The sequence below is a fragment of the Parasteatoda tepidariorum genome, chromosome 3 (genome assembly GCF_982258835.1).
Source record: "Parasteatoda tepidariorum strain Cologne lab strain chromosome 3, Ptep-v5.0, whole genome shotgun sequence".
Classification (NCBI taxonomy): domain Eukaryota; kingdom Metazoa; phylum Arthropoda; class Arachnida; order Araneae; family Theridiidae; genus Parasteatoda; species Parasteatoda tepidariorum.
The window spans coordinates 85,679,989-85,693,125 of record NC_141757.1 but is presented as its reverse complement, the minus strand read 5'-3'; the positions used below and the strand labels follow the sequence as shown (position 1 = coordinate 85,693,125).

Here is a 13,137-nt window from a genome sequence, read left to right as displayed (position 1 = left end):
AGTTAGTAAGAATTGTCTGGCAACAGGATCGTCTGATTTGTTTACAAACTTTCGTGTTTTTAAAATTGAATGGTTACTCTATTAAATTTTAAAATTGTGTAGAATTTTCAAAAGATCATGACAAGTAAAAGGAAAGCTACTGATAGCCAAGGGCCAAATAGTGATTTTTGCGATTTTCTTCTAGGTATATAGTCATAAATTACCTAAATTCGAGATTTATGTTTTAATGTTTTACATACGTAGTGAAGCTTGTTCTTGATTTAACTATTTAATTTGCTACGCTATTTTAGAAAAAATATGCAACTAACTGGTGCGGAATTGGGACATTAAATAAAGACAAAGAATTGGAAACTACCGTCATATTGTATGTAAAACTTTCAGAGTGAATTAGCTATATTTGTCATAACAAGTTATTGAAATGAATTACTTAACAAAATACCTAGTTTCTTTATTATTTAACAATGCTTATGAAATTATTTTCTTCTGTAACAATTTTTCATAGAATATTATCAATTATTGTTGTTGAACTTTGGATTAGGGCATTAAGAAGAGAGAGAATTAAAAACTTCCCTCATTCTATTTGGAACATTCAAGGGAATCAGTTAGATTTGCCGATTGCCATAACCACCTATTGAAATGAATTACTTTTCGAAATATCGAATTTCCTTTTCTTTTTTTTTTTCCTTCTTTTTTTAAACAATGAACTATTTGTCAAAACTTGTTTTCTAATTTTTTAACTATTCTTATACAATTATTTTCAGCTGTTACTATTTGTGCTTTAATATTACAAATTAAAGTTACTAAACTTTAATTTCAGAGCTTGCTGATTATGAAAGAAATGTCAACAGAAATATTCATAAGTATAATGCTTATCGTACAGCAGCTAGTTCTCTTTCAAAGCATCCAGTTAGAATTAAGAGTGGCAAAGAAGCTAGAGAGTTGGTAAGAACCTAATAAATTTTCTTGTAATTTTTAAATTTTTTTTTCCTTCCAATATTTACATATTATAACTTACAGTATATATTTGAAACTATCATATTTACTTGTTTCACATTATTACTTACTTTTGATTTTTATATTATTGTAAACTATTATAATTCATTTTATTTAGAAAGGAGTTGGGGAAAAAATTGCTGATAAAATAGATGAATTTATCTCCAGTGGGAAGCTTCGAAAATTAGAAGAGGTTGTTAAAGTATATTTACTATTCAACTAAATTTTATTATAATAGTATTATTAAATTAATATTTTTTTTAATCTGCATGTAATAGATCAGGAAGGATGATACTAGTCAAGCTATAACCTTACTGATGAAAATTTCTGGTATTGGGTAAGCAGTTATTTTTATGCACTCAATTAAAAATGTAATTTTTTACTGTATTTTTCATTTATAATTATATACACTTTAAAATTTTTTGTAATAATCTTTATAAAAATGTTCTTTTAAATTTGTTGTTTGTTGTTCAGTGAAATATAGATGAAAATGTTTCAAAATGCCTTATCCCTTGTTTTTTTTTTTTTTTTTTTTTTTTTTTTTTTTTTTTGGCTTAACCTGAACAATCTGTAATCTGATTTAATTTTTTTAATGCTAAAACTTTTGATATTTTGTTTATTATTATCTATATTTAGTAAAGAGTGATAAATATGTCTTGTTATCTTTTAAAGACTGTAAATTCTTTTTAATTAATTTTCATTTTTTTTTTAAAAAAAGAAATATTTTAATTTCTTTTAATGCTAAAACTTTATAAAAATATGTCTAGCTCCCTGTTCCGTTTCGCTATATAAAGTTCTAAAAACTATTACATTTGTCTTTATTTGATATTTAATGCCAAAACTATAATTTTTAACTGTAGATTACGAGATTATATTTAGAGAATTAGATAGAGAAAATAATTTATAAAACTAAAGAAATCAATGATTTCTATGTATCAAAAATTCAAATCTTTTTGTTTATTTCTTTTGCTTTTTTTAGGGGTGCTAGAATGGGAGGTCAGGTGAGGTCATTGTGACCTTTTGAAATTGTTTTTTGAATTAGGGAATTTTCTTTGATATTTAGTAAGTTTGGACAATTGTATATTTTGCCAAATGTGTTTCAAATTGTGATTTTGCAAAGAAAAGGTCATTCAACAAAAATTGCCCTTTTCACTATTGCAAATTCTTTTAGCAATTTCATGTAAAGATAAAATTTAGCTAGCTTTGTAATTAATGCTTTTTCATTTAAGACATTGTTGCTAATGGGTTTATGATTTGCAAATGCATGAGTTTCAATAATTATTTTGCTTCTATGAATAAATATATACATAAAATATTAACCTTTTTTTAGACCTGCTGCAGCACAGAAATTAGTTAAAGAAGGAATAATGAGTATTGAAGGTAAAATATTTATTCTTGGAATCAGTGTTTGAAAATTGTTTTGTTTGTTATTGTAATTAACAAATAGTAAAAAGCGTTCGGAATTTTGCCTCTTATTAATGGAAAATATTTTCTGCTAATGCCTTCACCAATATTTCAAATCATAAACAATACACAATGGTAAAACATATTGTTAAAATCAGAGAGTTTTGATTCAACTCTCGCAAAAATCATAAACAATACACAATGGTAAAACTTATTTGTTAAAATCAAAGATTTTTGATACAATTCTAGCAACATTATACCATTCAGGAAATAAATGATTTGTTTTCTTAGCTTCAAACAAATAGTAGCTAGGTAGATTATTTTACTAATTTGGTCCTTTCTCTGAAACTTTGAATTATTAGGTTTCATTTCCTAAAAATTTCATAATTTCTTTTTGGCACTTTATAAATTTTCTTCAGTAAAATTTTTTTTTTTATGAATAAAATATTTATTCTCTACAAAAAAATATTATATAAGTACAAAATGTATATTGTGAGTAAAAATTGTATAATTGTAATTTTATATTAAAAAAGGACTAAAGATTAAGTACTGAATATTAAAATTTTCCTATTTCAAGTAAGCAGATTAATCTTTACCTTGATGACGAAAAATCGTTTTTAAGATTGATTACTTTTCATCTTTTTTATCATTAAATCTATATTTGTTTTTTAATTCAATTCTTTAAAGCTCTAATTTTCGCATCACATTTAACTCAGTCTTTTTTATTAAAAAAATTATAACTTTCTAGATTTAAAGAAAAACACAGAAAAACTTAATCATCACCAGAAAATTGGCTTAAAGTGAGTTTTAAATTGTTTTTGTAAGTTTTAATGTTAATTATTTTCTATGTTTTTATATTTGTGTTTTTTTTATCTTAGATATTTTGAAGATTTTGAGAAAAAAATTCCTCGTGAAGAAATGGAAGTTTTAGAAGTATGTTATTTATATTTCATGTATAGTGGGCTAAAAAAAATAATGTCATTCTGAATAACTTATGATCTTTTGATCAGATTTTCATGTACAGTCGAAATCGTTTATAACGAGCACAAAGGGACCGTAACATGTACTCGTTAAATCCGAGTGCTCGTAATAAACGGGTCCTTAAGGCAGACGTGCAACCAGAAGAGGGGGGGGGGGGAGGCTTGGGAAGTCAAATGATTGAGTTGACTTAAAATTTAATTAATACTTACTTACTTTAATTACATTAATTAATTTAATTAAATATTTATCTTAATTTAGTGACAACTAACCCCTCCCCCCAAACCAGCAAAAAATTTCTAGTTGCGCTACAGTCTTAAAGGAAAGGAAATATAAACGGAAAGAAAAATAAAGGAAAAGATTCTTACCAAAACATTTATTTTTTTCATTAATCTACATATTTAAAATAGTTTGTCAGCTTACTTTTAACTCTCACATTTCATATCATTTTGAAAAAAAGATAAGACAGAAAGACTAGAAAGATGAGAAAAAAGATTGCCAGACAGAAAAATATTGTACTCTCGTTTCCCTCGTTAAATCCGAGCTCGTTATAAACGACTTCGACTATACTAAGATTTAATCTTAATGGTTTTGAGTTTAGACTTCAAATATTCTAATTAGTTTATGTTGCCTATGAATTGAAACACGAAAACGTTTTTTCTTTGATTCATTACTTTTGTTTTCTTTTATGGATTTGAGTTTTTCACCCTAAAACAGGGGAGAGGAATACGACAGAAAGTTTAATCCCATGAATGTTAATTTTACATTGTGTTACTATGCCTCTCTGCAGCAATTTAACTAAATGTTCGTTATTCAATTTATTTGTGTACATAAACATTTTGAATTGTTAACTTAAAAAATTCTTTCTGCATACTCTAAATCTAAAACTTATCAATTTAGAATGACAAAATTAAAACTTTGAATGAAATCAGTTAAATAGTTCCTAATCAATCGCTTAAATAGTTCCTAAGCAATAAAGCTGTCAAAAAAGTTTAATATTTAAAGTTAGTTAAATATTCTTGGAAAATAATGAACTAATTTCATAATTTTTTTTTTTGAATTTTAATTCCAAAAAATTAGATTTGATTTAAAATTAGATTAGCAAAAAATTTTCTACTGGACAATTTAAAGCTTTTTCTATTGTGAAACCTTGCTTTCGTAGGCACTCTTGGGACCGAAAAATGATCTGTTTACAAGACTTGTGCATTTACAAAAGCGTAGACTAATAACAAATATAGTTTGTTTTTAGAATAGTACATAAATTGTTTTTAGAATAATTTCAATGATTTAGAAATAATTAAATAACAATTTACATTGATATTTACTTAGTACAAAATGAATTGACAAAGAAATTTTTTATATATACATGTCTTTGTTTTGTATTAATCCAGTTGAAAAGAAAGATGTGATACAAGTTTATTTTTAATCATATGCCACTTCCCTAGTCAGTTCCAATCAATAGGTTTGCTTCTAGCACCTCCTCATTGCTTGATAAGAAAGTTGCAATAACTCCTTAAAGGTAAAGCTCCTATGAAGTATAGACCAAAAAAGAATGTGACATTACTTACCTGTAAGGCACCAGGAACTATGGAGTTGTTGCATTTATATCATATGTTCAAGAGTCTGAATAAATGTTTGAGTTATATGAACACACGCATAAAAATTTTTTTGTTCTTCTTCTTTTTTATACCCAGCCCTGTGAAATACAGGGGTCAAATTGATTACAAGAAAAGTATTTTCTATGGGGAAAGGATATCGAGAGTATTCAATGCTTCATTCCAACTTGTGGGGTCTTAAAACCTGTGTAGTCTAGATGAAAAAATCAAAAGACAATGCTGTCCAAAATATTTCATGTCAGCAGTATCATTTTCTCTCTTCAAAGATAAAGGTGACAGGAGAATGATTGATTCTTATTAGTGAAATAGCTTAACAATATTTTTAGTTATGGATGAGTCAAAAAATTTACATGCTTTAAAAAATGGTGTGTGTATATATATATATATATATATATATATATATATATATATATATATATATATATATATATGGAATTTAAAGAAAATTAGTTTTTTTTTCTCTCTTAAATTTAGAATGTCCGCAATGAGAAATCTTCGTTTTGTGAGAGTATCTGTAACCTGATTTTATTGTATCATTGTTAAAAAAAATTTTATTATATTTTTGCTTGGAATTTTCTTTGAATGAGTTTTATAATTGTATGCAAAAATAGTTCTAGAGATGTAATGAAACATATAAAAATTTACGTCTAGGATTTCAAATATTTTACCACTCTTAAACCGTTTTTTTTTTCCTATTGTGACTGTTCTTATAATGTAAGAATCAAAAATCTGAATCCATCAGCAAAAAAAAAGTATGTTCATTTGTACATTTTGTAACCTAATTTATAGCTATCATGGAATATGGTTACACAAAACAGTTAAAAATTGAATCTTAGTGCATAAAAATCTGATCAATTGATCAAAGGTTATTAGGAGTGATGTCTTTTTTTCATTTGGCTCACTGTACTGAAAATAAATGTGTAGTTTAAAATCTTATTAAAATGTCAATTGATTCTTTTCTGATTATAGAAAAAAATCATAGAACTTTGCAAACAAGCTGATAAAGACTATCTTGTTACCATATGTGGGAGCTATCGGAGAGGTAATCTCCTTTCATTTAATTGAAATAAACGTTTTCATTGAACTTGTATGAAAAAAAAAATCTGTACTAACGAACTAACTAAAGTAAGTTGTTTGATAATTATAGAGCAATTCCGTCAGACTTAGGAAACTATGGTTTCTTAAGGACCCAAGTTTAGGACCATATTTCTGGGTTCCTTTTTACTGAAAGTGGGTCTCTATTTAAAATATAAATTCTCTACTTTTTTTACCCATCTCTTAAGGTTCACATTTATAAATCTATTTATTGATAAACAAATCAAATATTTCAAAACAAGAAGAGTTAGTCGACTTTTAATTAGGACTGATCAAAAGCTGCATCAAGGAAAAACAATGATGTAAATTGATACTGAGAATTCTTCTAATTTTCTCTTTCAGCTATTAATAAAAAGAATTTTTCTTATAAAGTTTTGTTGACAACATAAATCTACTGGCATGATTTTTTTCCCTTCTATGGAATTATATTCCCGAGGAGCATGTAATAACTTGTTTTTTTGCATCTTCTCAACAATTTTTTATGTATACGAGACATAGTGAGAGTTAGTTGTATTTCTATGTAATCTGATTTATGCAAGTGCAAGTAATTTTTTGCTTGTATTTGAATGAATAACTGACATATATCTGAAATTTTATTTTTTACAAAAAGAAATAGATGTGTTATAAATTCTTTGCATAAAATATATCTTTAAATTAAAATGCTTTTAAAACTATCTGATTTCTCAAAAAAAGTAAAACTTATTTTAAAAAAAAAGGGATATCAGTCTTTTGATGGTTTTTAACCTTTGGCTATAAACAAGGGTGATTGTATTTCCGGTGTACCCCCGAATCCCGGGTTTCGTATCATTCTTCCAGGTCTGAAAACTAGAAACAGGGCATGTGATTTTTCCTCGAACATCGCAGAATTCCGTATATCTTAAGACCATTGGTTTGCAGACTTCCTCAAATCAAAAACTTATAATCCGACAAAATTTTTAAACTTTTGCTATATCCTGTTAACAAGTGGCTTACATACATGTGATTCCTCCGCCAATTTGATTCTTTTGGCTTTCCAGATTTTCTGGGATATTTGGAACTGTGCAGAAATCTGCTAAGATCGCGATTCTTATTTACAAGATTTTAAATCAAACATCGATTTTCATATTTTCCTGTTTTAAAGGACATCTGTTGCGATTCATGGACGTGCATTTTAAAAATCTTACATCGCGATTCCTATTCACATGATTTAAGAGTCCAATATCGCGATTTGTACTTCGCATTTTCAAAACCCAGTATTGCCATTCCTATTCACACGAATTAAAAATTCAGTGTCACAATTCATATTCACGCATTTTTAAAACCCAATGTTGTGATTCGTATTCTTATGGTTGAATTATCAAGCATCGATTTTCGAATTTAAAAACTATGCATTCGTGTTTATGTGATCAAAAAACTTATGCATCATGATTCATAAAGAAGCGATTTAAAAGTTTAATATCGCAATTTGTTGTACCGCGTTTTTGAATTCCAATACTGCGATTCATAGGCATGCGATTTTTAAATTCAATATCATGATTCATATTCATAATTTTTTAATATCCAGTTTTTTTTTTCACGATTTTTGTAAGAAAGTAAGTTTTTTCTTGAATTATTTGCTGTGAAAAATGTAATATTCTTCTTTAGTTGGTAATTTAATTGTAAATGTTAATTTAAAAAAATTATGTTAAATGGGAAACATACATAAATTGATATCTTGATAGCGATTTTTTGCACATAAAGTTTTTAGAGTTTTTCAATTTGTGTCACAATTACCACTGTGAAATTTTTCTTCCCCCATTTTTCATAATATAGTATAGCCTTGATTGACCATTTTTCATGGGACCATTTATTGTGAACAATAGATATGGGAAAACAAGTTCAATGTAGGTCAATATAAAATATCAAGTAATGACTTGCAATTGTATAAAAAGTATTAGATAAGTAATGAATTAAAAATTTTTTAATTTTATTATGAGTATAAGAAATTTTAATTGAAAAAAAAATATGGACTTGCCTCAAAACTGTATCTGCCTGATTGTTATCCACTTGTAGTATACAAAGAATTAAGAAAACATTATTGACCGACAATAATAATTTAAATTTATAAGAGATTAGATAACGATATTGTTTTAAATATCTATTTAAAATTTTCTATGATATGATTATGTGGGAAATTATAGTATTTGTTAACTTTATTGCAGTTATACTTAATATCTAATTATTTATCCAATTTTAGGCTTAAAAGAAAGTGGGGATATAGATGTTCTTGTTACTCACCCTAGCTACTCATCTACTGATCCTAAAAAAGTTAGTTTATTATTATTAAAATTATTGCATAAAAGTGTTTCATTGATGTTTTTATTTATTGATACTGGTAAGATAAATGTATTTGACATCTTCAAGCTAATAATAAAATCAAGTTTAAAATTATATATATTGTGAATTGTTTGTTAGCTCTTGGACTAATTTTATATTTAAGTTGGACCATATTTATGTTTGTTCATTTTTTAAAAGAAGTTCATATTTTTTGTAAATATGAATTCAGTAACTTGCATTTATTTGATTTTTATTGTAAATTCCTTACAAAATATTCTACAGTTGTTTTTCTATCTTTTAGTCTTAGTATATACATTGAGATCTACTTAATAGAATGAAGATCTATATTTAGTTAAGTGATGAGACATAATTTTCACTATGTTCCATTTTGGCAAATATTAAAAACATGCTGATAAAGTACATTTTGTCTCTAAATTTCAGCCTAAACTTTTAAAGGAAATCATTGAAAAAATGGAGAAGGCTCAATTTGTTAAAGAAACATTATCTTTGGGTGATGCAAAGTTTATGGTATACATATTTTGATTACTTATTATAAAAATTCTGCTGCTATATAATTTTGTGGCTTATAATTGCAATTTTTACTTCCTTAAAACTTTCATAATTTTATTAAAAATGGATGTAGTTTCTACGTAAATATATTTATTGCTTTTCACTCAAATTTTTTTCTAGTAATTTATAAAATGATTAGGAACAAATCAAGAATAGTTGACGTATATTATACTTTCTTTTTTTTAAAAGATCAAATTTGTATAAATAATTAGCAAATATTAATTCTTTTGATATTTTAATGAATATAATAATAGTATGATAAAATTTATGTTGGAACATATATTTGTATTTTTAAAATATAGCATATTTTGATGACTTTAAAATAACAAATTTGTATATTATTCTATGATTATCCAGAAGTATTTCAGCTGCAAAAAATATATCTAAAATGGAAGTTTATTTTTAATAACCTATTACTTATAGGGTGTTTGTTGCCTGCAAGACGACTATCCATTTCGAAGAATAGACATAAGGTAATTAATATTTCAGTTTTTAAGCCTCTTGCCTTATTTCAAGTTGAATTCTCCTCTCCAAAGCAAAACTAGCTACCCCATTTTATTTGATAGCTAAACAGTCGATAAGGGACAAATAATCCCCCTAGAAAAACAGCCAGTGGGTAAAAATGAGTTACTGTCTTGTACATTTTGTGCAGCAGCTTTTAGTTTATTTGTAAAGCTGTCAACTTGTATGATCTTTGAGGAAAATATTTCTTAGTGGTAGCAACAATCGTGTGTTTAAGTATAAAACTCAATTTTTAGAATTTCAACAAAAATTGCTTTCCTCACGAGGGCAAATCAAATATTCATGCTTATGTAGGTAAAGATCTATTTGTTAGGTAGTTGAGTTTTAAAGTGTTTGCAAAGTAGTTTTATCTTTGCTACTTGATCTTTTGAAAATTAATCTTTCTTAATGTTTATACAAGGTGGCAGCTATGTGCATGTATAAAGTGTTTTCTATTTGTTTGTTTAATTTTTTTGCATCTTTGTGTTATATATTTTTTTTGCTGCAGTATTCAAATTTCTTGATATTATAAATACCCATGTTTATATGATGTTACACAGATAAAAATTTTATTCCTTTTAAAGTTTGCCTCTGGTTGATAGGAGATTTCTGATATTAGATTATATTTAGTGATTGATTTTTCTTAATAAGAGATCACATTTACAGATATTTAAGGAATCATATTGTCATTTTCCTAAATATTGATACTAAATTTTTTTTTTTGTATTAAGCAACTAATCTATAATTGAATAGCCATTTTTGCTCAAAAATATAATGTTTTTTCGTCTTTATTTTAAAGTGCCTAATTGCCTGAAATTTAAATGCTTAATTGTGTTTGACGCAGTAGCACAGCAGGCTCATCTGTAACTTTTATTTTGGGTAAAAAGCTGGGAATCATGACTTAAATCCTTATACAGGACAAATAATCCCAAGACATGATGGATAAGAGCAAAAACTGGTCAGAAAATCATTTCATTCTAGCTAATTTTTGAGAGAAGAATTAAATATTACTAACTACCAAGATTTTTTTTAAGTTACAACATGTATATTAGACCCTAGAAAAAGTAAATTGTGAAGAATAGTTAATATTTTAGAATAGTTAGAGCTTATTTTACTCCTCCCAAAAGCTAGCTATAAATGGTTTTACTACCAGTTTTTTTCTCTTTACCATCTCACTTTCCGACTTGTTCCTAAAATTCTAGAGTGGGTGCATTTAAAAATAAAATCGTCATTGTATTAATAATTAATGACCATGGAGATTGTTGTGTGGTATATTTTAATATTTTTGTTGTAAACTACAAATATGTTTGCAATTTTCAGAATTTTTCCTAATGATCAATATTTTTGTGCTACACTCTATTTTACGGGAAGCAATCTATTCAACCAACAAATGAGAAGTCATGCAATTGAAAAAGGATTTACATTAAATGAATATTGCATTCGACCAATCGGGAGCAGAGGTATTTTTCATACTTCTTAGTATAATTTTAAATATGTTGTGTGATTTTATTTTTGAAAATGAATTCTAATTTATTATATATATGTATTTATTATATAAAACTATAATTATACCATAATTGGAATCTTTAAAAAGATTTAAAACAATAAAATCATAGAAATTCACTAGATAGAAAGGAAGTTTCTAGTTTTTAATGTGAGATTAATTTATGTCTTTAAAGTTGAATTTATTACTTATGTCAGTAAATATGTGAGTTAGTAAAATAATTTTCAATATAACTCTTTTATTCCCAATATTTTGTAACTCATGAATACTTTAGATCGATGATCTTGATAGTATATATTGTTACGTAAATATATTTTGTTACATAAATAGTAGTGTTTTAACTGCATTTGTTAGTTTGGAACTCTTAGATTGACAATTCTGTATAATATCCCCTAGTATTTTTTGTAAGTGTATTTTGGTATTTAAAGTCATTGCAAAAACAAAATGAAGCTACAGAACACATTATTGATATCTTTAATTAAGTTATATATTAAAAATGAAATTCTTTCTTTCTAATCATAAATTTCTTTCAGGAGTAATTATTTTAATTTTCAGTACTTTTTTAAAATTATATTTTCTGTAGTGTTTTAAATATGTTCAAATTTGTTGAGAATCCTAAATGTGCAAATTAATGGTGCTTCAAGATAATTTTGCTTCCACTCAATTGAAACTGAATTGAAATTATTATAAAAATCTCACAATTAGAAAGTCAAAACATCTTACTTAACACTATGGAGAATACAAATTTAAATTATCTTTAATAAATTAAAATTATGAACTCTCCTCCGGAACAAGTTGCTGTATTGCATTTATACTGTGCTATATGGTGCATTATTGTGTTATGGTGCATTTGCTGTATTATAGGGTGCATTTATTGTGTTATAGGGTGCATTTATTGTGTTAAGTATAATGGTTTAAAATTCTTGTTTTGGTCTTGATACAATAAAATTTTTTATTCCAGCTATTATATTCCTGTTATAATAAGTTCTAAACTGTTTAAATATTATTTTTTTTAAATTAAAGGCATCTCTTAATTTTTTTCCAAGGTAATCCAGGAGAATCTCTACCTGTGTCTTCAGAAAAAGAAATATTTGAATACATTGACTACCCTTATAAAGAACCACATGAAAGAAACATTTAGAATTATAATAAAAAGAGAAAAAAGTTTTAATAAAAGAACAATTTTCTTATTGCATTACGCCATGATTTTTTTATTTTTAATTTACTCTATTTTCAGTTCATATTTTAATGAAAATATATATTTTATAGTGATAAGAGATTATTCTTTTCTATAATACATTATGTTAAAAAAAATATTTTTACTTTAAGGAATTATCTATTTATTTACTGTAAGCTGAAGCATGAAATCTATTTACTATAACTTATTGTGTTTTATAAAAATGCATTTTGTTTAAGGGGTTGTCCACCATTGTGTTGTAAAAAGTTGAGACTTGATATTCCTTTATTTTATTGTGAACAAAAATGCTATCATCTTTAAGAATTATGCATTTATTTACTCTAGCATGACATTTCTTTACTATAACTTTATGTATTACAAAAATGTGTTTGTAATAAGGAATTACTTATTTGTTATAATAAGCGAGAGCTTGATAATTCTGTTATGTTATGTTTTTCAAAATAAATTTTGAGACCATAAAACTGATGCTAATTTCCCCATGTTGCTTTAAACCTTAAATTTTATAACCATTACATTAAAAATGCTCTAGAGATTTGCAATGCATTTAATTCTATTTTAACATCATATATGATTTAGATAAAGATAATCTTAAACAACTTTGTTTGGTTAAACTTACCTTTTCATAACTTCCATTTTTTCAAGCAAACATTAGAATTATTAAATTTTTAATCTTTGAAAGCTTTTTTGTACATGACATTTTTTGTGTAAAAAGGGGTAACTTATATTTCCAGTTTATACTTTTTTTACTCCTCCAAATAACAAAGCTTCTTGGACATTTCATGAACCTTTAACATATATATATATATATAATCAAAACTTTAAAAACTAGTTGTACTTCTATTTCTTTTAAACCACAAGTTTTAGATTTTATATTATGTAACAAAAATTTGTAGAAGTTTGAGAGATAGTATTTTAAATAAGTGATTCAACATGAATTTTTAAATTGTAGAAAACTTCAGATAAAAGAATACCTAATTTAAAAA

At 25.8% G+C, this 13,137-nt stretch overlaps 1 protein-coding gene across 1 annotated transcript; it reads left to right on the top strand.

Annotated features, from left to right (window-relative positions):
* The first annotated feature begins 18 nt into the window (after nt 1-18).
* LOC107453458 (DNA polymerase beta) lies at nt 19-13,137 on the top strand. The gene is made up of 13 exons (XM_043046719.3): nt 19-184; nt 818-942; nt 1,112-1,186; nt 1,272-1,330; nt 2,324-2,373; nt 3,146-3,197; nt 3,276-3,330; nt 5,961-6,033; nt 8,302-8,372; nt 8,823-8,909; nt 9,375-9,424; nt 10,773-10,912; nt 12,003-13,137. Exons 1-13 carry the CDS (start codon nt 118-120, stop codon nt 12,095-12,097), a joined length of 999 nt encoding a protein of 332 aa, XP_042902653.2. The 5' UTR covers nt 19-117; the 3' UTR covers nt 12,098-13,137.

Excerpts from the sequence above, each read along its gene's own strand:
- LOC107453458 (XM_043046719.3), top strand. The coding sequence starts at position 118 with ATGACAAGTAAAAGGAAAGCTACTGATAGCCAAGGGCCAAATAGTGAT. Across the intron at positions 3,198-3,275 it reads CACCAGAAAATTGGCTTAAA|ATATTTTGAAGATTTTGAGA; the intron begins GTGAGTTTTAAA and ends TTTTTATCTTAG. Across the intron at positions 3,331-5,960 it reads AAGAAATGGAAGTTTTAGAA|AAAAAAATCATAGAACTTTG; the intron begins GTATGTTATTTA and ends TTCTGATTATAG.